This window comes from Sciurus carolinensis, chromosome 5, assembly GCF_902686445.1.
Source record: "Sciurus carolinensis chromosome 5, mSciCar1.2, whole genome shotgun sequence".
NCBI lineage: Eukaryota > Metazoa > Chordata > Mammalia > Rodentia > Sciuridae > Sciurus > Sciurus carolinensis.
The window spans coordinates 131,064,237-131,089,548 of NC_062217.1; the positions used below are offsets into that span (position 1 = coordinate 131,064,237).

At 40.4% G+C, this 25,312-nt stretch overlaps 1 protein-coding gene across 4 annotated transcripts in view; it reads left to right on the forward strand.

The window, feature by feature from the left end:
- Positions 1 to 25,312, forward strand: part of Sh2d4b (SH2 domain containing 4B) — an 81,371-nt gene that overhangs the window by 4,756 nt on the left and 51,303 nt on the right. Inside the window, exons 2-4 of one of the 4 annotated variants that reach the window (XM_047553411.1) lie at positions 6,842 to 6,879; positions 20,511 to 20,674; positions 21,754 to 21,901. In XM_047553411.1, the coding sequence (XP_047409367.1) occupies positions 6,842 to 6,879; positions 20,511 to 20,674; positions 21,754 to 21,901 (350 nt within the window). The remainder of the gene's footprint in view (positions 1 to 6,841; positions 6,880 to 20,510; positions 20,675 to 21,753; positions 21,902 to 25,312) is intronic. The other 3 variants (XM_047553413.1, XM_047553414.1, XM_047553412.1) reach the window with 3 other exon arrangements.

A 25,312-nucleotide genomic window follows, 5' to 3' on the forward strand; every position in this document is an offset into this window, starting at 1 on the left:
GGCAAAACAGGAGATAATGGGAAAAACATTTGCACCATGCATAACAGGCAAGGTGTTAGTATCCAGCAACATTTTCTCTAAAGCAATTGGGAAATGACAACAACAACAGAAAAAAGGAGAAAAGATATGAACAAGTAACTCATGGTGGGGGAGGGGATTCAAATCACAGTGAAGATGTGAAAAGGTGTTCAACCTCATTAGTAAATCACCTAAATGCAAATTAAAACAATGGGATTAGCAAGTGTTGAAGACATTTGGGAGTCAATACTGTAATGAAGGTCCAGGGACAGAGATACTGTTGCAGGGCTGGGGCTTTCTGGGAGACTGAGGCAGCACCAAGACCCCCTTCAAACCCCAAATCTTGCAATCAAGTCAGAAAAATTTCCAACATGTTACTCAGAATAACGGGTCTGAGTTTATTGGAAGGGAAAGGAAAAGAGAAAAGAGGACACTCTCAAGGGAGGGAGTGGCCCTCTCAGAGAGGAGAGGGACAGCACGCCTCTCTTGCCCTTGAGTTTTATTAGGGGTCCCAGGGAATTTTCCAAAAAGTCACACCCAGTTCTACCTCTTAACTTGTGACTGACAGCAGGATGACATCAGATTTTCAAGTCCCCACTGTCATGACCACTCTAGGTCACTTGGGCCCATGCTGACAGGTTCTAATTGGAGCTTGTTCTTACAGATTTTATAATCTGTAGGGGGAATTATCCATATCTCCCTGAGTTCCAGGATCTGGTCTCTGAAAGTGTCACAGAAGTCCCTGTTTCAGGGTACCTTGTTTCTTATTGGAAATTATTTTGGGTCAGCATTTCTCCTGCAGATAGCAGGTAGTTTTCTGAGGAATGTAACATATCCCATTCACTTAAACCAGGCAGGGTTTCAGGTAAATGACTTCTTGGAAAAGAAAGCATGTGGGTTCAGCACAGTGAGCCCATTTTATAGATTTATTTCCTTAACCTTATGTTCCTACCTCTTGCATCTTTCTATCCCCTGTTAAAGCTATTTTTCATACAGGATTGCCAGGGAAGATAAGAAGAGGTGGGAAGTTTGTCCCTTTCCAGTTCTTCTGTGGGTTCCCAAAGGCTGGGGCACATAGTGTGCTAGTCAGCTTTCTACTACCATGACGAATACCTGTGATAATCAGCCAGTTTATTCTGGCTCACACTTGTAGTTTTCAGTCCATTTCGATTGGCTCCATTATTTTGGGACATATGGGTAGGCAGAGCATCAGGTGGGGAGGGTGTTGTGGAACAGAGCTGCTACCCTCACTGTGGCTGGGGAGCAACAGAAGAGGAAGAGGAGGGGTTAGAGTCCCAATGTCCCCTTCAAGGGCACTCCTTCAATGATTGGAAGACCTTGCACTTGGCTCCCTTGCTTAAAGTTTCTATCACCTCCCACAGGTGCCAAGTTGGAGTCTTCGCCTTTGACACACAGGCCTTTGGGGAACATTTAAGGTCCAAACCATAGCACATAGGGATGGAGTAAGGAGTGTCTTAGTGAGCTGGGGTTGCTCTAGATATTGACCACAGTCTGGATAGCTTAAATAACAATTATTTATTCTTCATAGTTCTGGACCCTGGAAGACCAAGCTCAGAGTGCCAGCATAGTCAGATTCTGGTGAGAGCCCTCTTCTGATTGCAGATGGTTGGAATCTCCCTGTATCCTCTCATGGCAGAAAGACAGTGAGTTAGCTCTCTGGTCTCTTTTAAGGCACTAATCCCACTTGTTAAGGGTTCCACCCTTATGAACTAATCACCCAGATGGCCACACCTCCTAATACTTAGATTTAGTTTCTACATATGAATTCTGGGAGTTCACTGCTAGGGAATCTTAGGGAAGGAACAAAGGTCCATGCCCTGGATCACACAGCTGGTCAGTGATCCGTGGACTGGCAGGGTACTTGAGTTTCTGTGCAGTTATCCTTTGCTTTCTTATTCTCCATCTTTTCCCAGCTGCTGCCCAAAGCCCAAAAGCTGTTTGAATAGGACTGAATTTTGTTCAATTCTGCTCAGAGGCAGGCACCTCTCCTGAATGGGTGCAGGGGCCCAACTGGAGGATGCTGAACTGAGCTTCTGGAGTTTAGTTTCTCTCTTCTTGTCTCAGGGATGCTCATGCCTTCCACCTCCCTGCTTCCCTTTCCAGCCTGGAGGTCAGCAGGGGCAGTTCTGAGAAAGGCCACCAGCTAGTTATCTCTCAGTAACCTGACCTCAGGTTTCAACTCCAGCTTGGAGTCACTGGACTGAAGCTGAAGTAACAGCTTGAAGGCGGCTGCCTTTCCTCTGTCCTCTCTCAGAATGGTTAAGCATTTCTGCTCTCTGGGTTTTTGTCCCCTAAGAATTATTAAAGGTTTCTATGGTTTTTCTCTTTTGGAAATAATTTTTTTTTTGCATTAGATTTTTAGGTCTAAATTCTCTCTCTCTCTCTCTCTCCCTCTTTTTTTCCCAGTACTAGGGATTGAACCCAGTGCCTCACCTATCACTGACCTATGCTCACAGCCCCAGGTCTAAATTCTTTGGGTTCCTTTTTACACTGATTCCCTCCATATCCTTTCAAAGTTATATAACCTAAGGCCTCAGGGATCATTTATTTTCCAACCTGTCATTTCACTGATGTTTTATTTTCTGGCCACCTCAGTTGGGTTCTCATATTCAGACTCTGTGAGATGCTAAAGATTCAGGATGTCTAGTCCCTGCCTGAAGAATGTAACCAGTTCCCTCCTTTGCGAGCAGTTTGTGCATCAGACCTTGTCTCAGATGAGGAAATTGGTCTGGTAAGGAGCAGGGTGAAGACCCAAGTCCTGAGCCCCTCTCTGGCACATCGATTCTGCTGGCAGCTGGGTTGGAGGTAGAGTGTTGTAGATTTCTCAACAGTAATTGCATGGGGTACCAAGATACCCCCTTTCAACAGGAGATGTGGCCTCAGGGTGGGGGATTCATTTTATCAATGTTGGTGAGAGTGGTGGGATGATGGTTTTAGTGTGGCCCAGTCCCATGTCTGTGTCCCACTGTAAGGACAGTGTGGAATGCAACATAAAATAGCCAGCATATTTACAGTGCACCTATGTCCAAACCATGTGGGACTTTTGCATTTGTCAGAGGAGTTTGTGCGATGGTCACACTGCCTGGGTTAAATTTTGCTTCTGCCCACTCCCTAACTGTGGCTGTTTTCCACTTAGTCAAGATATTCTAGCCTCTCTGTAAACTGAGGTGATGATAGGAACTATATCCCAGATTTGTGGGGAAGGTGAAATGAGATGTTCCCAGTGAAGCCTGGCATGTTGTAAATAGTTGATAAACATTAGCATAAGCACATTTCTCGTGTGCCTAGCTGAGTTCTTTTCTGATTCTCCAGAAGATTCAAATTCGCAAATAGAGCAAAAGGCACTTAGGTTAAGAAAACACACCAGCTGTGGGATCAGTCACCTCTCTTTCAGAATTCTCTGAGAGGTTCCTTATAATTAGATATGATCCTACCCTTAGGAGCAGGTGCTGTGGGCATGGAGGGTGAGTTATGGGCCTTATCTTGTGGTCCATAGTGTCTCCTGGTTTCTTACTGCTCTGAAATTCTGTCACTTCACCAGCAGCTAGCATTAACACATGCATCAGTCTGGGTTCTCTAGAGAAACTGAAACAAATGGATGTGTGTTCGTATAATTTATTTTTAGGAACTGGCTCATGTTTGTAGGACTGGCAAATCCAAAATTTGTAGAGTGGACTAAGAGACTGGAAATTCAAGCTGGATTTCTATTTTACAGTTCTGAGGTAGAATTTCTTCTTGCAGAAGCCTTAATCTTTTTTTTGTTGTTGTTTTTTTTTTTGTGGTGCTGGGGATTGAACCTAGGCCCTTGTGCATATGTGGCAAGCACTCTACCAACTGAGCTATATCCCCAGCCCTTGCAGAAACCTTAGTGTTTTCACTGTTAAGATTTTGGAGTGGATGACACCCACCTCCTATTATGGAGACTCATCTTCTTTACTTAAAGTCAACTTACTATAAATGTTAAACTCATCCTCAAGATACCTTCACAGCAACACTAAGACTAGTGTGTCAAACATCTGGGCACCATAGCCTAGCCATACTGACACGTACAGTTCACCATCATAGCATGTAGGAAGCACCTACTGTGTGCAGGGTGCATCTATTGTAAGAGATACCAGTGGTCTGCTCATTAGACTCCCATGGTCAGGCGAGGTTGCCAGTATTTCAGCAAGGATGTGCCAGGTTAAGGAGGGTTCTTCCAAGCCATCTCTGAGAATGTGAAAACAACAAGCCCAGTGTGGAGTTAAAAGCTGTCTGCAGCCAGTCATTTTCTCCCCTGCCATTCATTTGTGTTTCTGCATATTTGCTCCTAAAGACCAGCTCCTGATGCTGTTCATCTGCACACACAACCCCCTCCCAATGCTATTCCAGGTCTTAATCACATGGCCTTCCATCTCCAAGATCCAGTATCATTAATGACACACATTCCTTTGCATCTCAGTATAGATTCCATTTCATGAGAGTCTGATTGTCCCAGCTCTGGTTCACATCTGTAAGCAAAGAGGCTCGTGGAGGTGGTAGGGCTACTGTCTTTCAGAGTTATGAAGCTGTGAAATGTAGAACTAAAAGATAAGTTGGATATAGTGGGTAAACTTAAAATTACTGCTGAGAGTGAACCATCTTGTCCTGCTTGGCCTAGAACCTTTTTTAAAAATAAAGTCTTACAACTTGGGAACCAGCTTTGCTCCAGGCAAACTGGAACTGTTGGTCACCCCATCCATTAAACACACCTGAATAGAAAATTCAGAAGACAAAGTGGGTTTCCAGAGGAGGAAACTGGTGCCATATAAATGCAGAGAAGGAATCAAAGAGAAGGGAAATATTCCTGGGTCATTCCTGGACTCACTGCCCCTGCAGCTGGGTTTTAAAGGAAACCCTGGTAAGCCAGCATGGTATAACTTGGGCTTCCCAGCATTTGAGTGGAAAGTGACTTTCTATCTGGAGAGAAATCTGAATATATATACATACATTACCTTTCTCTTTCCTCAATAGCTTGAATACGGGCAGGTGTGTGATGCAAAGTAAGAGTCAAATTCATTTTTTTTGCATGCGAATATATTATTTTCCCAGTATTATTTGTTGAGAAAAAAATCCATTCTTAATTGCATTGCCTTGGTGCTGTTCATATCTTGATCATATATGTATGTGTAGGTATATTTCATTGATGATTATTTCCTCACTTATACAAATATCACATTGGCAATAGCTTTCTGGCAAATCCTGAAACTGTGACTTTGTAGTAAATCTTGACAGTAAATTGTGCAAATCATTCAACTTGGTTCTTTTTCAACATTGTTTTGTCTATTCTAGGTTCACATAAGATTTGGAATCAGCTTGCCAAATTTGTATAAATAGCTTTTCCACTCCATCACAATTCATGAAAAGGTATATTGCTCCACTTATAAAAGTTTTAGTTTCTCTCGGCAATGTTTTATAGATTAGGGAGCAAATTTTGTTAATACCTCATAGTAGTTCTTATTTTTGATCCTTCTGTAAATGGCAGTTTTTAAAATTTAATTTTAATTGTCTATTTTTAAAATACAGAACACAATGGATTTTTTTTATTTTTAGTGCTTTATAGTTATACATAATGGTGATTCATTTTGACATACACATAAATGCATATGACAAAACTTGCTTCATTGCCATCCCTAGTATTTCTGCTTTCCCTCTCCCTCTCCTGATCCCCTTCCTCTATTCTACTGATCTTTCTTTTATTTATTTGTTTGTTTGTTTACATGGGTGCATTATAGTTATCATGAAAGTTGAATTCATTGTGATATATTCATATGTGTACGTAGCATAATTTGGTTGATTGCATTCTGCAAGGCCATGGATTTTTGTGTACTAATGTAATATGCTGTGACCATGCTAAAATCACTCACTAGTATGAATAGCTTTTTTTTGGTAGTTTTTTTTTGAGATTTTATATAATTTGTCATAAAATAAAGACAGATTTATTTCTTCTTTTCCAATACATAAACCTTTTATGATTTTTTCTTGCCTTATTGCACTGGTTAGGATCTTCAGTTCAGTATCAGATGTGGTGAGAGCAGACAACCTTACTTTGTTCCCAGTTGTAGGGGGAAATAGTTAAATTTTGATCTTTGAGCATAATGTTAGCTGTAGGATTTTCATAGATGTATTTTATCAGGATGACGAACTCCTCTATTTCTAGTTTGCTGAGAATCCTTATTAGGAATGGATATTGGGTTTGTCAGATGTTCTTTGCAACTACTGAAATGATTATAATTCTTTTCTTTTTCTTTTCTCTTTTTCCCCTTGCAAATATGATTAATTACTTTGGTTGATTCTTGAATTTTGAACTAATCTTGAATTCCTGTGATAAGCTATATGGGCTTGATAAATTATTCTTTCTATATAATTCTAAATTCAATCTGCTAAGGTTTTTTTTTTTTTTTTTTTTTTTTACAAAAATCTATGCTTATAAGACATACTGGCCTGTTGTTATCTTTAGTTTAACATCAGGGTAATGCTGACCTCATAAAAATATACTCTTTTTTCTTTCACTTTGTGGAAGAGTGTGTGTAGAATTGGTATTATTTATTTTTTACATGTTTAATAGAGTTCACCAATAATGTCTTCTGTGTCTAGGCTTTCATTGTGGGTAGATTTGAAACTACAAATTGAAGTTATTTTGCAGACATAAAGCTAACTCAGAGGGTGCATTTCTTCTTTGATAAACTTTGGTACATCTTGTATCTTTTGAAGAATTTGTTTATTTCGTCTAAGTTATCAAATTATTGTCATGAAGTTGTTCATAAAATTCTCTTGTATATAGGATCTACAGTGATGACCCTTCTTTCATGCCTGATGTTGGTAAGTTGTATTTTCTTTCTTGCTGTGGGAAATAGTCTGATGGGAAATTTATTAATTTGCTAAATGGTTTCATTATTTTTTTATTATTTTCCTCTTACTTTTTAAAAATTTAAATTTTTCTTATTTTCTATATTTTTAGAAAGTATAGAAACTTAGACCATGGCTTTGAGTTCCTTCATTTTTTCCTTCTCCTCCTCTTCCTCCTTCTTCTGATTGAACGCAGAGGTGATTTACCACTGAGCTGCATCCCCAACCCTTTTTATTTTTTATTTTGAGATCGATCTCAGTAAGATTCTTAGGATCTCACTAATTTGCTGAGCCTTGCCTTTAACTTGAATCCTTCTGTCTCAGTCCCCCAAGTTGCTGTGATTACAGGCATGTATCACTGCACCTGGCTCTTCATTCTGAATAAAAGCATTTGATGCTAGAAATTTCTCTCTAGGCACTGTGTCAACCAAATTCCATGAATTACTATGTGTTACATTTTCATTTTTCTTCAATTAAAATATTTTCTAATTCACTTCATGATTCCTTCTTTAATTCACGGGCTAATAACAATAGACCACTTTGGGGGCTATATGAATGATGCTTCTGTGAACATTTATGTACAAGGGTTTGTGTACACATGTTTTCTTTTCTTGTGGGTGAAATTGCCGGGTCATCTACAAGCATTCTTTGTATATTCTAGATGATTTATTTTTTAATCAAAATTCTCTAAAAATATTAAGCATGCTAGTTCAAGTCCCTCTTCCTTTTAAAAGGCACTAATGCCATTATGCAGACCCATCTAATCCAAATTACCCCTCAAAGACCCCACCTTGAAATACTGTTAATTTATAAATTTTGAAATTAAATTTTCAGCACATGAACTTTTGGGTAGACACCTTCAAACCATAAGCATATGGTGTTCATAAGCAATACATTCTTTTAATCCCACCTAACAAAAAATCTGAAAAAGGACAGTCCTGGGTTGTGTTAGTGGCTCTGTGATACCTTTACTTTCTCTGTTTCTTCTTTCAAGATCCTCAGGTAGTGGCTTAGCATTTTGGGTGTCCTGTGGCTATTGTGCTTCTTGGCATCACATCTGTGTTTTGGTGTTCAGAAGTAGAGAGGAAGACTGAGTGGTATCTCTATTAGGACAACAAAAAATTCTCCGCCCCTCCCTGGTAATCTATGTTCATTGGTCAGAAACTTGTCATATGTTTACTCTTAATTGGAAAGGAGACTGAAAAAATTATGAAACTTTTAAGAAGGATTTCTGCCTTAATTAAACTCAGAGTACTAATAGCCAAAAAGCTGTGGACAGAGGCTGGAGGGTTAACCAGAAGGTAACAGCATTTACCATAGTACCTGAAAGCACCCAGAAACCACTCCAGACGCGGGAACTCATGCAAGAGATTTTATCAAGCAGACAGGCAGAGTGTCAGCCCCCAAGGTGAGAGAGAGAGAGATAAAAAGAGAGAGAGAGAAGGAGTGAGGAGGAGAGAAGGAGTGAGGAGGAGATAAAGAGCGAGAGTGAGAGTGAGTGAGAGAGAAATGGCAGGGGAGCAATTCTTAAGTAGTGGAGTTTCATGGGCTAATAACAATAGACCAATGACTGGTGAGGAGGTTCTCGGGATAACAATCTGGACCAATGATTGCCAAGAATGTTCACAGGCTGATGAGTGGACCAATAGCTGACTAGGATGTTTGCAGACTGACAATCTGGGTTGTAAAATGGTGTGCTGGGGGGCAGAATACTGGCGGCAGCAAAATAGCAGATCTGATGCTGATATTCCTCCCTTTTTGTTTTTATAGATACAGGTGGTAGCTGGGGGGTGGGGGTGGACAATGGTCTCTCTTCTGTAGCTTCTTCCTGCTGGTTAAGGGCAAAGAGTATCATTCTGCCAGTAGAGGGAAGGCTGTCCAGAATCGAATTCTGTGGTGGATGAGGAGGTCCGCAATGGCAAGAGGCAGAAACACCCTATGGTGGATATGGCCCCGGGGGGCAGGGGCACGGTCAGTGCGACTGGAATCCCTGTGAGGGGAGAGCCAGCAGGCAATGACTGTGGATCCCATCTGGGGTTTCATCAAAGAAAGACTTTCCTACCCAGAAACATTTTTTTCTTCCTTCTACTAAATATATTTTTGTACCTAGAACCTTTTATTTTCTCTTTCCTGTTGACCCCTTTTGTTCACATTCTGAAATTCTTATGAAATTTCTGAATTTAGATAGGATCAAAATGGTGAGCTTGAAAAATATAACATTTAAGAAAAAAAAAAAATACAAGAGTCCTAGAAGGAAAAATGATAATGGCCATTAATTATAGCATGAAAGAGCAAGAAAGAGAAAGGCAGAGAGAGGGGTTCAGAGAGAGAAAGAGTTCTGTGTTGCAGCCCAGGAAAAGTTTAAAATGGACACTTTTTTTCCCCTTCAGTCTCAGGTTGGTCCCTCGCTGAGCCTGCTGCAGTCTACATTTCAGCGTAGGCTTGGGCAAGGCTAGGCAGGGGAAATTGCCTAGGGCTTTTTAAAGGAGATGGAGGAGCAGGGGCCAGAGGGGCCTCTGCTGCAGAGGACCAGTATTGGGGTGGTTTGTTAGCCGAGTAGAAGTTGGAGGAGGAGGAGGGATTAAGAGGGGGAGAAGAAGCTAAAAGGAGGTGTTCAGGTTTGCATGAAGAGCAAAGATCAGGTTTAGTGTGCAAGAAAGAGAAAGCTTAAAGATAAGAAATCCCTTTCCATCTGCCTGCTCACTCACAGAAGGTGTATGCCATTATGTGGCCATTTTGGATCGATTATCTAAAGGATAAGTTTTGGTGGTTTTAGGCCGGGGGTCAGGTAAAGGGGTTTAAGATTGTCTTGTAGACACCCCAGGGGTGAATCTGCCGGAATGGAGGACCCAGATCCTACAGTGGAGACTGATACAGCTGAGTCAGTGTCCAAGGGATCCCGAGGTCACAAACTAGTTGACTGGAGCTGAGAAGGCAGCACAGTGATGGGCACACACCATCAGTGTGTTCTGGGCAAAAGCCAAGAGAGTTGAGGAGCTGACATCAGGATTTGAGAGAGAGAGAGAGAGAGAGAGAGAGAGAGAGAGAGAGAGAGCGCAAAGAGGAGCCTCAACCCTGAGAGAGAATCTCTACCATAAAGACTGGGGACCCACCTGTCAGATAAGGTCAACTAAGGGGGCCAGCCGTAACTGTAAAAGTCGTGGCTGGGGGAACCCCCACTTCTCAACTGTCTCGAGGGTGCCGGACGTTTGACAGTTGCATCCCAGGTCAGCAGAGGAGTGTTGAAGCTGACCTAGGGGAACACTCACCAATCTGAAGCTGGTGGTGGATGTGGAGGAGAGTGTCCAGGTGAATGGAAGGTGAGACCACTTCTCGGGGTCTGGGGATTCCATCCACTTAAGTGGCGGTAGAAGAGTCCATCCGAGTCACAACACCAATGAAAGCACCCAGAAACCACTCCAGACACGGGAACTCGCACAAAAGATTTCATTAAGCGGACAGGCAGGCTGTCTGCCTGCAGGGTGAGAGAGAGAGAAAATGAGAGAGAGTGAGGAGGAGAGAAAGAGAGAGCGAGAGTTAAGGTAAGAGTAAGTAAGAGAGAGAAATGGCAGGGGGGGTATTCTTAAGTAGTGGAATTTTGTGGGCTAACAGTCTGGATCAATGACTGCCAAGAATGTTTGCAGGCTGATGAGTGGACCAGTGACTGGCTAGGATGTTCTCAGACTGACCATCTGTGTTGTAAAATGGTGTGTGTTGCGGCGGGGGGGGGGGGGGGGGGGGGGGGGGGGGGGCAGAATACTGGCAGCAGCAAAATAGCAGATCTGATGCCAGTAGTATCTGTTCCACTTTTTTCCCATAGGATTGTTTTCTTAATTTATAAGCATTCTTTGTGTACTCTTATTATTTCTTTTACAATCAGAATTCTATAAACCATTAAGCTCCTGTGTCCTGGTGGTGATTCTCAAAGTGTGGTTAATGGGTTTCTAGGGGTCTTTGAGACCCTTCCTTGATGGGGGGGTTTCTATAAGGTCAAATGATTTTCCCAACATTAAGATGTGACTTCTTTTTTTTTTTTTTTTTTTTTTTTAACAATTTTTACACTTGTATTAAGGATATAAAATCAATAGTGGATGCTACAGTTTGAATCTGTAATGTCTCCCACAGGTCCATGTGCTAAAGGCTATTCCCCAGCTTGCTACTATTGAGAGGTGCTGGAACCATTAAGAGGTCTTCCCATCGTTGGGGGTGTACCCTAAGGGGGGTCTGTGGGACCCCAGTCTTTTTCTTTCCTGGTAACATAGATGAATGGTTTGCTCTGACATATGCTACCACCACGACAGGCTGCCCCCTCCCCACACCAGAGACCTGAAAGCAGTAGGTCTGCCCAATCATGGACTAAAGCTTCCACAACTATGAGCCAAAACAAACCTTTTCTCTTTATAATTTGATTAGCTCAGGTATTTGTTATAGTGATGAAGAGCTGACTAACATAGTGGTAAATCTGCTGGCACCATTATGGTAGCAGTATTGTATTTTTCACCATGACACAATCACAAAAAACGATGATATGTTCACAAAAAATGAATGGCGTTTTCATCTCTTGATGAATAGCAAACCTTGTTCATTTTATTGTGTGACAAAACGGGATGTATGCATATAGCATTTCTGCTGCATACAGAAATCTGATGGGTGTCCTGAGAAAAAGCACAGTGTGCTTGTTTCATTACGTGATGAAGTGGCCTCTTTCATGCTATGCCATTTGTACTTAAAAAAAGGCCAGCAATTTATATGTATATATATTTCTTTTTTTCAGATATGGGTATTTGAAAATAAATAAAGTAGATCTGTTACTTCAAGGAAAGTAACTGATAAAATTTATGCCACTGATAAATTCTAGCTTTCAAGCAAAGCTAAAAATTTTGAAAAACTTACATCTGCCATAGTGAGTTTATTTGTTGCCTGATACATAATGACTTTTCTCAAGAGATTCATACAGGTATTTACAAATGTGACTTTTCTGATATGTAAAATAAAGTGAGTCCATGTATGAAAGTTCTGCTTGACTCATTGAACCAGTTTTCCAAAGCACAAAAGAGTAATGCTGCAAAATCAGCATGAGAAAAAGATCCATTCAAAGTGAATAACAAGCCAAATGGGGTTTCGTTTTTATTTTGCTTTTTAAATGCTCAAACTTTTTATTTTTAACTAACTTTAGACTTAGAAGAGTTGCAGAGTAGTTTGGAAAATTTCCATTTGCCTCTCACCCAGCTTCCCTTGTTAACATCTTACGTCACCATGGTGCGTGGATAAAACTAAGAAATTAACATAACTAATGAATTCTAATATGACAAAACATAATAAAACTAATCAATATGGTTTCAGATTTCATGTCACAACTAACATTTAAGAAACTACCACTTGTTTGAGTTTTGGTAGAGTAGCAAAAATTATCTTGAAAAAGGTGTTAATTGTTCTCTGCTTTTTTCCAACTATACGTGTGGGGGGAATGCATTTTAAAAAATATATTTAAACCAAAATTACATATCATAGCAGGGTGAATGTAGGAAAAAATAAGAGAAATCCATCTGCTTTCAATTAGGCTGGACATGAGACAAATTTGCAAGAATGTAAAATAAGACCACTCTTCAACTATGTATATATGAATATATATATGTAACACACACACACACACACACACACACACACACACACACACACTCACTCATGATTCCAACATCTCCCCAATCTCCTTGTCTCTAGTCCCTGGTAACCACTTTAACATGCCACATATAAGGAGTTTCATGTGGAATCTGTCTTTCTGTGTCATCCAGGTTCATCCACATTGTTGCAAATGATAATATTTCCTTCTTTTTCAAGACTGAATAGTATTCTACCATGTACATCTACCAGATTTTCTTTCTTCCTTCATCTCTTAAAGGACACTTTAGTTGATTCCATTTCTTGGCTGTCGTACAGAATGCTTTGATGAAAATGGGAGTGTAGGTGTTTCGTTGACATACTGATTTCATTTCCTTTTGATGCCTAGCCAGCAGGGAGATTGCTGGATCATACAGTAGCTCTATTTTCAATTTCTTGAGCAAACATTCTACTGTTTCCATAATGACTGTGCTAATTTACATTTCTACAACTCTTTACAGATGTTCCCTTTTCTCCACATCCTCTCCAACACTTATTGTTTGGGTTTTTGATAATATCTATTCTAACAATTTTGAAGAAGTGATATTTGATTGTGTTTTTAATCTGTATTTCTCTGATGATTAATGATGTCAAGCATTTTTGCATAAACCTGTTGGTCATTTCTATGTCTCAGTTTGAGAAATGTCTATCAGGTCCTCTATCCTTTTTCTTTTAAATTTGGTTTATTTGCTTTTCTGATATTGAGTTGTTTGAGTTACTTACATATTTTGTATATTAATCTTTATCAGATGTATGGCTTTAAAAATGTTTTCTCCTATTTTCTAGGTTGTCTCTTCAATCTATTACTAATTTCCTTTGCTGTGGAGGCACTTTTTAGTTTGATGTAATCCCATTTGTCTATTTTTGCCTTTGTAACCTGTATTTTTGGTTACAAAAATTCAAAATCTCATTGCCTAGACCAATATTGTGGAGATTTCCTATTATATTTTTTAATTATAATTTTTTTGTTTTAGAATATGTAGTTCTTTTTATAAAAATGTTACATGTGTATATATAATATGTGATGGTGATATATATGTACAATTTTACCATTGTTTTGCCTTTATTTTAAATAGTGGAATTTTTTACCATTATTTTAAATAAACAAATATTTAACATTTTCTGATGTTAACTTTGAATGTGGTATTGATAGATATAACTTTCATAAAAAAAAGCTATCTTTGAGCTATTCAGTATTTTAAAATAAGAGGTTCAGAGAGCAAATTATTTGATAATTGCTACCAAAAGATGCATTATATATAATGAGTTTGTTCTACAACACATCTTATTGAATACAACCCACATATTATCCCAGGGAATAATTGAGAAAAATCATCATTCAAATTATGTTTTATAGGAGTTCTCTCATAGAACCCTGGCTAAGGAAGATTATTCTAGATTGTAAGAATTAGCATATAAAAAGTGTTGGACCACAATTAGTAGACAAGTCCTTGCTATAGTTTGAATCTGGAATGTCCCCCAAAGGTTCACGTACTGAGGACTTAGACCCTAATGCAGTGATGTTCAGAGGTAGGCTTTGGGCAAGTGCTTGAATCATGAGGGCTCTGACCTCATCTGTAGGTTAATGCATTGCTGGATCCATAGGTGAATGGACTACTGGGAGATGATAGAGACTGTATGAGGTGAGACCTAGTTGAAGGGTATGGGTCCTTGGGTACATGTCCTTTGGTGCATATTTTGTCCTTAACCACTTCTTCTCTCCTCTCCTCTCCTCTCCTCTCCTCTCCTCTCCTCTCCTCTCCTCTCCTCTCCTCTCCTCTCCTCTCCTCTCCTCTCCTTCTCTATCCTCTCCTCTCCTCTCCTCTGTTCCTTTTCCCTGTCCCGTCTCCTCCCCGCTCCTCCTCTTCTTCTTCTTCCTCTTCCTCTTCTTCTTCCCTCTCCCTGTCCCTGTCCCCCTCCCCTTCTCCCTCCCCCCTCTTCTTCTTTCTCTTTCTCTTCCCTTTCCCCTCCTCCTCCTCCTCGTCCTCCTCATCCTTCTCCTTCTTCTTTTCTCTCTCCTTCCTGGCTGCCGTAAGGTGAGCAGCTTTGTTCCATCAATACCTTTCCATGATGTTGTACTGCTTCACCATAGCCCAAAATCAATGGAGACAGTTGACCATGGACTGAAATCTCTGAAATCATGAACTAAAATAAGTCCTTTCTCCTTTTTTCCCCACTATAGCCCTAGCTGCTATTATTATTAGATGCTAGATGTTTTTATTGCTTTTATTAATAATTGCAATTATTTGATGGTTATGTGTGTTCAGATATCTTCTCTCAGGTGGTGGCTTGATTTCTAATTGTCTTTATGATTTTGTGTGTGTGTGTGTGGAAATTTTAAACGTTAATCTGTACACAAATTTCTCAACAGTGTCTCCTATAGCTCATTTTCTTTTATGTTTCACTGTAAAAGGAATTCTGCTCTTCCCTGAAGACAAGATGATACACATTTTCTTCTTAAAAATTTCTGTTATTTTTCACAAATTTATGCAACCATTCTTGTCGAGGTCACCAGTAACTTCCATGTGACTGAGTCCACTGGTACAGCCCCAGTTCTCCCCCACCCATCTGCCGACCAGATGCAGTCGACCTCCCCTTGCTTCCTTCTTTCTCCACTGGGCTTCTGGATACTGCCTTCTTTTGATTGTTCTCCTGCCTTCCAAACCTCTTCTTTTATTCCGTTGGGATGTCCTCTAACTTCTGAAATGTTGGCTCATCCTGGGACTCCACCCTTGGGCCTCTTATATTCACTTTTTAAACTGATATCATTCATTTTCTTGACTTTAAACATCACTTATGCACTGATGAAAAATTTTCTTACTTCCAGCTTCTCCTTAGAACTCTCTTTTACTCAACTTCCTGTTGGATGTCTAAAAAGCATGTCAAACTCGGTGTGGCCAAAACAGAAGTATTGATTTCTCCAGCCTGATTCTTCCATGTCACTCAATTCAGGACTGTGACCATGCATTTTATTGCTTAAGCCAAAACATTGGAATTTTCTTATTTTCTGTCTTTTTCAGATCACATCCACAATTTGAGCAAATGTTGTGTTTCCTTCAGAATCTAATCTACATCTTAACCACTCTATACCTTCTCCAGCAGTGCTATTTTAGTCCAAGAAGTGACTGTCTTTCACCTGGATTATTATGAATGCTATCTGGCCACTAGGTTTTCTTGCCACCTGCTGCCAGGACAGTGGCCAACAAGATTGGACTTACTGCTCCACCCTCCTTCCCTCTATCCACTCTACCTGCCACTCCCATTACCAGCACCTGGCTTCATCACACCCCTGGAGAATATTTATGCCCCTTACCCTGTAGAGTCATGTTCTTCTTTGGGACCCAGATGGTGTCCAGTAGGCTGGAGGCTCCCACTCGCCCCTTTGACGATTCTGTTGTGTAGAGATGCCATAGAGGTGTTTCTTGTATCCCTGTATGTTTCTTGTTGTTTTGTGTGCATTATTATGAGTTTGGAGAAGAGAGGAATATCTTCATAGGAACATCAAAAAGAAAAGTCTTTAAACCTATAAGTTTTCTTCTGAGCTTACTAAGATGTATGCATATTTCTTGCTGCATTTCTGCCCCCCCTAAATAATATGTGTTTTCAACATTGATTTCCTTTAAGATTCAAGGGTTATCTGGGAGATATTTTCTAGATTATAGAGCAGTAGTATTTTTTAATGACTATTTTCCCCCACTGTCTTCGAATTTGGGAGATTATTATTAGGGAATATGGACTTTAAAATTCTTCTCATAACTATAAGATCAAAAGAAAAATATATCCTGAATGTTTAAGAAATAAAGTTCTGTTGGGCATGTGACACATGTTGGTAATCCCAGAAACTCTGGAGGCTGAGGCAAGAGGATTGCAAGTTTGAAGCCATCCTCACAACTTAAGAAACTTAGTGAGATGCTGTGTTGAAATAAAAAATAAAAAGGGCTGGGGATATAGCGCAGTAGTAAAGCACCAATGGGTTCAGTCCCTGGTACCAAAAAAAAAATGTTCTGCAATTATTAAATAAAATTTTATCATTCAAATCCTTGATATTATTACTTAAAAAAATCTGTTTGACCCACTGACTTATGGTACAGTTATAGTAAGTGCCCACCGTGAGTTTTTATATACATTTTCAAATTCTTCTTGTATTCTTGGTGTTTTTCTTTAATGCAGTTGACTGTTATGTTGCTTGTTGTATAAAGTTTTATGACTGTTATATCTTCTGGGCGGGTTGCATCTTTTATTATCACACAGTATTCTTCTATATCTTGTTTATATGTTTGTCCTTGAATTTTGCTTCATCTGACATTGACTCTTCTTCTTCCTTTCTGTTTGCCTTTGTATAGTCTGTTGTTTTCTCTGTTTTTAACCTTTTTTTTAAAAAATGGGATTTCTTTAAGTAACATAGCTGGGTTTATTTTTTAATCACATTCAATGGTCTCAGATTTGTAATATAATTAATTCTGCCTATATTTATTGTGTTAATGCACATATTTAGGGTTCATTGCCTTTGTATAATTTTCTATTTGTTTTCAAATATTTCTATTTGTTATCAGCTGCAGTTGTGTTTCACTGGAACTAACAGAACCTACAACTAATAGTTCTTAATTAAACAAATCTTCCATGTCTATGTTGCCTTATTTTGTTGGATAACTGCAGAATTTTATTTTTTGAGGTTTTTGTTTTTCTCAAATGACAGGAACTCTGAAGATGTCCTGCAATGGGTGATTTATTTAACTGTTCAAGATTGCCAGGGGCCCTCCTATTCTATCTTTCTGCTCCCCCATGCTCAGCCTGTGATTTTATCCTCATGCTTGTAAATCTTCCATCAACCTCGGGCATCATTTCCTCATTCTCTCAGGAAGATGCCAAGAGTGAAAGGCTTCTCCTAAGAAGTTTCATCCTGTAGAGGGGAAAGCCCTTCATTGGTACTTCTGCCAGTATCTTCTTCGTTAGAAATGGGGATCTCGTCACCCTTAGATCCATCACTTGACAATGAGAATAACATTACTTGATGGGTTTCGATCCATTGTTGTATGTCCTTTGAGGCTGGGGTGGAAATTCACTTTCCTGCAGGTAAGGATCTCTTGCTGCTCTCTGAGCAACTTGGGGTTCTGTGGTGAGGGTGGATGGTAGACTGAGAGTGGGTGTGTGTCAGCAATTGACAGCATCTGCTGTGATAATTACACATTTTTTGTTCTTTTTCTCTTCCCTTTTCTTACTGTGGCAGAATGTGCAAGTCTCTGGTCATTTATCTTTCTTCATTATTTATTTGAAAGTTTTCTAATTCTAGTAGTGGTGGTCTCTCTGAATTACACCTGTTTCTCTATTACTATATTGCCTTTAATGTACTAAAAATATAACAGTGCCCTTCTATATTAGGGGAATTAATGGGCCTTATGCAATTGATAAACCCTGACATTTCAGTAGATTAACACAATGAAGGCTTATTTCTTGACTGCATTGGTTTGGTGTGGGTTAGGCAGCTCCTCTGTGTGATTTTGTTTCAGACATTGACTCATGGACCAGGCTGCTTTTTTCTCAAAATTCCATCATCTTGGAGTCATTTATTTCCAGCTGGGTGGACAAGGGAGAAAATATAGAAAAGACATAGCAGCTGCTCATAACCTAAGCCTGGAAGTGGGACCAATCACTTCTCCTGACACTCCACAGGCTAGAAGTCAGTTGTAGGGTCCCACAGAACTGAAGGGAAGCTGAGGAGTGTGTCATTGGTGGGCTAGGAATGAGGAATGCAGGGGGGACATAGCATTGTCACTGTCATCAATTAGCATTCTGAGCATTATACATTTCATTTTCTCCTCCCTATGAAATACACACTCGCCACCTTCTTAAAAGGGATCCAGTCACTGCATCTACCTGGAAGCCCACAGCGTCCAAAGTCCCACATTTATCTCTATAAAGACCAAATGTGCTAAATAGATATATCATCTGATCACCCCTCACCATTAAGACCGAACATACAACACTGGACAAGGGCCAGTATATCACTAAGCATACTGCCATTTTGGAAAGGGGAGAGCATGAGACCTATAGTCACTAGTCTACAGCATCCTGGAGTCCTGCAGTCCAGTCTCTGAGAGGTTCCCCTGCCTTAGCCATGAAGGAATTCCTTGAATGGACCCGACTCTGCTTTGAGGAAGCTTCTCCTTGATTTTTGCCCTCAACCTCTTCTGGAGTGAGTGTTGAGGACCACACCCTGAATCAGCATGACCTTGAAACCGTCCCCTGCTCATGGAAGACAGCACCCAAGGGTTGTTTGAATCTTGAACAATCAAAGACTTCCTAGTGTACACTCAAAAACTTAGAAGTCTTCTGATCTGTTGGCTTCCATGCCCCAGGAACAACACCTAAAATTCTTAACTAGAAATTTTCTCCGATTGACTTTACCTCTTTGCCTTTTAACCCCTCTGCCTCCCCCTGTCCTCTGCAGAGCATCTACACTGACGTTCTTGCAAGAGCTGGTACTCGATGCTCTTGGGCTAGTCCAGCTTCTCTGAGGAGCAGGAGCAGGGAGAGATTTACCATGCAAGGGTTTTATTAAGGGAAATGCCTGTCAGATAAACAGGGCAAGGCGCTGGAGAAGGCTGGGAGAAACATCTACTGCAGTGCAATCCTGACCTGGACTGAAGCAGAGAGGGAGGAAGGTTGGTTGGAGGTATCCTAGAAAGTCTGGCAAGGAGTTGGGTGTGTCTCTCAGGAGTGATCCTGGCATGTGCAGTCAGAGACTGAAGCAGACACTGGAAACATGGCCTTGGACAAACACAAGAGCCTAGGGGTTGGAGTGCTTGGTCATTTATGCCCCAATTAGTAGGAGGTTGGTGACACACAATCTCATCACTATGGAGCTTTGTGTCCTAAATCATTTATTAACCTTAGAAGGTTGACTCAGCTCTATCAATCATGAAAAAACTTTGGAAGTCCCATCTCTTATAGTTTTGTCCCTAAAAGAATGAGAAGAAGATGATTTTCTCATCCTATAAAGTCCCAGATTTCTAAATTGTCTCTATTCCCTTTCATTTCTAATTTCTAAATTGTCTCTATTCCCTTTCATTTCTACGTGCAAAGCACTCGGTTCTTCTTTAGACTCCTTTCTTTCTCTTAACACTTTGCCAAACACAGCCACTCGTAACCAAAACACATTATCAACTTTTTATTTTCCAACCTCTTCCCTTATAATGACAAGTTCAGGAAGCCTGGGGTCTGCCTTTTAAGTTTTAGTGTCTAACATTTTTACCAAATATTTTGCTCTTGTACAACATGGATCTCCAGCCATTTGGCCTGATAGATGCCACTCGCCACTCAACTGAAAGTCCACAATGCATAGTTTATATGAGTTTCAGCAGCAGCCCGTTTTTGAGATAGACCTCCATATTAGTCACAGTTGTCAGTGTCATCTGTTGCAGTAGGAAAACTGAGAAATCTCGGTGGCTGAATCTAGTGCAGGTTTATTTCTTCCTCAGGTTGCAGTCTGATATAGGTCGCAGAGACTTGGCATCAGGCTGCTTCATCTGGCAATCTACCATCTTCAATTCTTTTTTTCTAGCTAGTGGACAGGAGGAAGAGACTGCAGAGAAGGTTCACCACCATCTAACTGCCTCAGCCCAGGACAGTCACAGTCACTTCTTACAGAGAGTGCCACACTCTCATTGATGTTCTCTTTGATGGGAATCTTAGAAGAGTTCAGTCTTCAGTCACAGACACTTTGAGTACCTGCTCCAGCACGCTGCCTTAGCTGTTGTGATGCTCCCCAGGGGGAGAGGGAGGGAAGGAAGAGAAGGTCTTGGACCTGCCTCCAGCCAGTATCTCCCTGGAATGGTATTTTGAATGACAGTGCTCTGCTGAGGGGTGTAATGGTTGTGTGCCATTTCCTTACCAATGGAAATCAGATGTGTTTCTCCTTCCTTCTTTGTTCCTCCTCTTGTTATGAGGCAGCAAGCGACAAGCACATCCAGTGGCTCCTGGGAGCTGATGGCGAGGTCTGGGTGTGGGTCATGGGTGAAGGCCCTGGTGACAAGCCTTATGAAGAGATCTCTGAGGAGCTTATTGCTGAGAGAGCACGGCTGCAAGCACAGAGGGAAGCTGAGGAGCTATGGTGAGGGGTGCTGGGGCAGGAGGCTTGTTAGTGGGGCCTGAGCATGGTGCTTGGGGGTAGGTAAAAGCCAAGGACCACAGTTTGTGGGTGGAGGGAGAAGGTACCATCTGACTGGCTGTTGTGAGCTCTGCTAAGATAAGGGGACCAAAGCATCAGAGTCTTGCATCAGGCAAACCTTGAGGGTTCAAACCTTGGCTCTGCTAATTATTACTTAGCTGATCGGGTCCTTGGTTTTCACATCAGTGACATAAGCCTAGCAATGCCCTTCCAATCTGCATGCAGTTGGATTCACCTTGATTGTATATATAATGTGCTTTGACTCTTTCCTGTACATGGTTGTCATGGCGACAGTACAGCATTTAGATTGGCTTTTGTTGTCTGCTTGTTCCTCTTCATGTCATCTACATTTCTCACACAGGATGAACAGTTGAGCCCTGGGTGAGATTTGGAGAGTGAGATTCCTTTCCTAAATAATTAAAAAAAATTTTTTTTTTGCCAAACTTGGAAATCCATGAGAAATTGACTCCAACATCTCCCCACCACCAATTTTGAATGACTATTTTAATTGTAAGCTGTAGACACATGTAAACAACACTGAAAACTATAAAGAATAAAGAACAACATACCACCTAAGATAACTATAGTGAGCATTTAGGTGATACATGGTCCATAAACTCTTCACCTTGACAAATTGACTAATATAAATCCACAAAGCTATTTAAGATTACTGTATAGTATTTGAGAAATACAACATATTGGTCCTATTGATAGACATTTGAGTCATTTATTATGTCATAAAAATTCTCCAGCAAACATCATCTACATACATCTATGCACCCTTGAGTGAGAAATGGGATTTTTGAGTCTTGTTTCCCTGGATTTCAGAATGATTTTGCTGATTTACCCTCCCACACTTGAGAGTAGGAGTGCTATTTCTCACCATCTTTGCCAGTGTTGACCTTTGTTGACCTTCAATATTTGCCATTCTCTAGACCAAGGAAAGATTGTTCATTGAATTTATTCATATTTCCACTGGAAGTGGTCCTTCAGTTTTTCACCCACTGGTGCTCTCTTGGAAGGAAACAGAAGGAGGCAGAGATCACCAAGAAGTTCCGGGATGCTCTAGCCAATGAGAAGGCCCGGATCCTGGCAGAGAAGTGGAAAGTGGAGATGGAGGATCGCAAGGCTGCCAAAGTCCTGGAGGAACGCATCCACGAAGAATTCAAGGTGGGCCACTGCATGGGACACCTGTGCTGGGACTATTGCTGTAGCCCCAAGGCCAGTGGAACTGATCTCTGGTTTGTACCTGACCTTGGCCATTGGTTGGTACTGGGTGCTTTATGAGAATAGATGAAGGAACTTGACACACCTTTTGGTACCATCCATCTCTTGCATAGATGAGGGAACTGAGGGTCAGAGAGAGGAAGAGAATTGCCAAGGCCACATGTAATACTGGTTGGGTCAGAACTCAGGTCTTCTGCATCCCAAACCAGGGATCCTGAAATGAGACTTGGAGAGCCTGGGTTTCTGGTCAGACTAGCCTGGGATCCTATTCCAACTTTACTACTTACTGCTTTGTGACCCTGGGAAGCTTACTGAACTTCTCTGAGAATTGAAAGCAATGAGACACACACACACACACACACATGAAATGATATATATGTTATATACATCATTATATATCATTATATGTATATGTACATACATACTCACAAATATATTTAAGTAGAAATATATATAATCCTAGGCCATCAAACATCCTAGAACAGTTCCTTAGGCCATTTAGGCCATTTCTCTCTTTCCCCTAGGGGAGGGCATTATTCATAACCTTGCACATCTATTCATTCTGGGAGCCATTGTAATTGGTAAAGGAGGTTTACTGTCCTCTGATAGGAAGTTTGAGTTTTTAAGTTGCCTGAAAGTACATTTTTTCCTGATTCCTATTTTGAGTTTTTTTTTTTTTTTCTATAGAAGCAATATATTTTACTGGATAGAAAACAAAATACAGATAAGCACATAACAGAAAATAATAATCATGCTAAATCTCAACAAAATGTGTTATTTTGTAACTTGTATTGTCAAAGATAAGCACAGTCAGACTTAGTACCAAGCAGTGAAAACAGATTGTTTTCAGTAACTGCTGACAGTAGGGGAAAGAGTTGAGCCCCTTCTGATTCTTTGCAGAGGGGATGTGGATGTTTGGATGAAGGAAGGCCAGGGAGAGCAGGTTCTCCACTGAGTCAGGGAAGAGAGGAATTATAAAGGTCCGGCCAGCATGCGGTTAGCCTCTGTGTCTCCTTGCTGGCAGCTGGAGTCAGGATTCCACCCTGCCACAGATACAGGGAGACAGAGGTCTTCTCCTTCCTGATGATTACATTTCAAAGGCATGGCTCTCAGGTCCTTGAGAGAGACACTTCTGAGTTGTAAGAGACACATATTCACCACTGTAAGCTCCTTTTAGTAAACACTCTAAGAAAGGGCAGTCAGGGACTGTCACTAGGTGCTGGTAAGATCAAATAGCATGCTTGCCCTGGCTGTATTGAGCTTTCTCAGGCAGCCTCTTAAGTGGTGTCTGGAGTCACCCTAGGGACATGGTCTTATGGGCTAGAAGCCAGGCTACAGTTTGGTGCAGCCTCCTAGTGTAGGAGTTTGAAAGGAGTTGTTATGTATCTGCTGAGAGTTTTATAAGTGTTTGTATATTCCTGGCATTTACCCATTCAAAACTCTTTCCCCTCCATAATGATTAGATAGTGAAGACCTGGGTTTTTAAATTGTTTTATGTTGCCAATATTTTTCTCAGTAGTTATTATATTTTTCTTAGTCTTGGTTATTTTCAGATGTACAGAAGCTCGGAATTTTTATTAACCAAATCTATCCATCTTTTTCTTTATCATTTATTTCATGCTCAGTAAGATCTGCACCACCACAAGCTTATAAAAATACAAATCTATGCTGTTTCATATATCTTTCATGATTTTATTTCTCTGCATTTAATTTTCCTTCACCTTGGAGAGTGCAATGATATAGGGCTTCATTTTTTCAAAATGATTAGCCAGTTATTCCAATATCATTTATTATGTAATTTGTTCTCTCCTTTTCTATTGGACTTGCTGCCTTGATTAGATTTTTACTTTTTACTTACTTCTGGATCTCTTCATTTTCTTCTATGAATTATTATTCTTGAGCCAGACTTACTTAATTATTATAGCTTTAAAATAAAATTTAATATCTATTAAGGTAAGAGCCCTACCATTACTCTTCATTTTCAAAATGTCCGTGGCTAATCTCACCCATTTTCTTCTGCCAGGGAAATTTTTAAATTATTTTATGGCTATCCCCCTCCCACCACAATAGAACTCACAGTGATTTTCACTGGGATTGCATCCATGTGATAGTTGTCTTTGTGGAAAATGGCTATTTTTACAATATTGAATCACTGAATCTTCTTCAGAAATGTGATGTTTTCCCTGTTATCCAAAGCTTCTTTTTGTCTTTGTTAAATTTTTATCAAACATCTGTCTAATTCCAAACATTCTCAGAAACTTATATACACCTATGTACTTCTATTTTTCGGATCTTGGTAAAATTTATTATTTTCTTTGAGTGTTCCACATTTCTTTTTAAGTTAAACCTTAGGCTTCTATATTTTTCGTTGCTATTGTGAATGAGATTGCTCCCATTATTTCTAAACCTATTGCAATTGCTAGTTATGTCCTGTTGTTGATCTGCTGATTTACCTTTCCCAGGAGTTACCATTTTTTCAGAGGAGAATCTCCTGAGTTATTAAATGAAGCAATATTTATTCCCAAGACATTTTATTTAAAAAATTGCAAACATACAGAAAAGTTGAAAGAAAAGTAGATTGAATTTTAATATGTTCTCCACTTAAATTTACCAATATTAATAGTTTGCTAAATTTCCACTCTGTTTCTCTTTCCTACACACACACACACACACACACACACACACACACACACACACATCATGGTTGTTTTGTTAGCAATTAACAATGTAAAAAAAAGTTGCAACGATCATGACACCCTAACCTAGGTGCTGGCCAACTGGTATCCATAAAAGGCCAGTGTTTTAGTCAGCTATTTTACTACTATAACCAAAAGACCTGGCAAGAACAACATAGAGGAGGAAAAGTTTATTTGGTTTGAGAGGTCTCAGGACACAGATGGTCAACTGGATTCTTTGGGTCCCAAGATAAGGATGAATATCATGGTAAAAGGGTGTGGCAGAGGAAAGTGGCACCAGAGGCACATGGTACCAGGAAGCAGAGTCTAAGCTCAGCTCACAAAATGTATGCAAAGGCACTCCCCAATGACCCGCCTCCTCCAGCCACCCCCTACCTGCCTACAGTGACCACCCAGTTAATCCCCGTAGGAGATGAATGCACTGATTAGGTCAAGGCGCTCATAACCCAACCATTCCACCTCTGAACCTTCTGGCATTGTCTCACACATGAGCTTTTGGGGAACACCTCACACCTAAACCGGAATAGGCCAGGTGGTAAATATTTTAGACTTCGGGAGCTATGCTGCCTATGTCACACTATTCACTGCCACTGTAGCATGATGGGAGCAACTACAGACAGTATTGCAAACAAATACATGTGGTTCTATTCTGATAAGA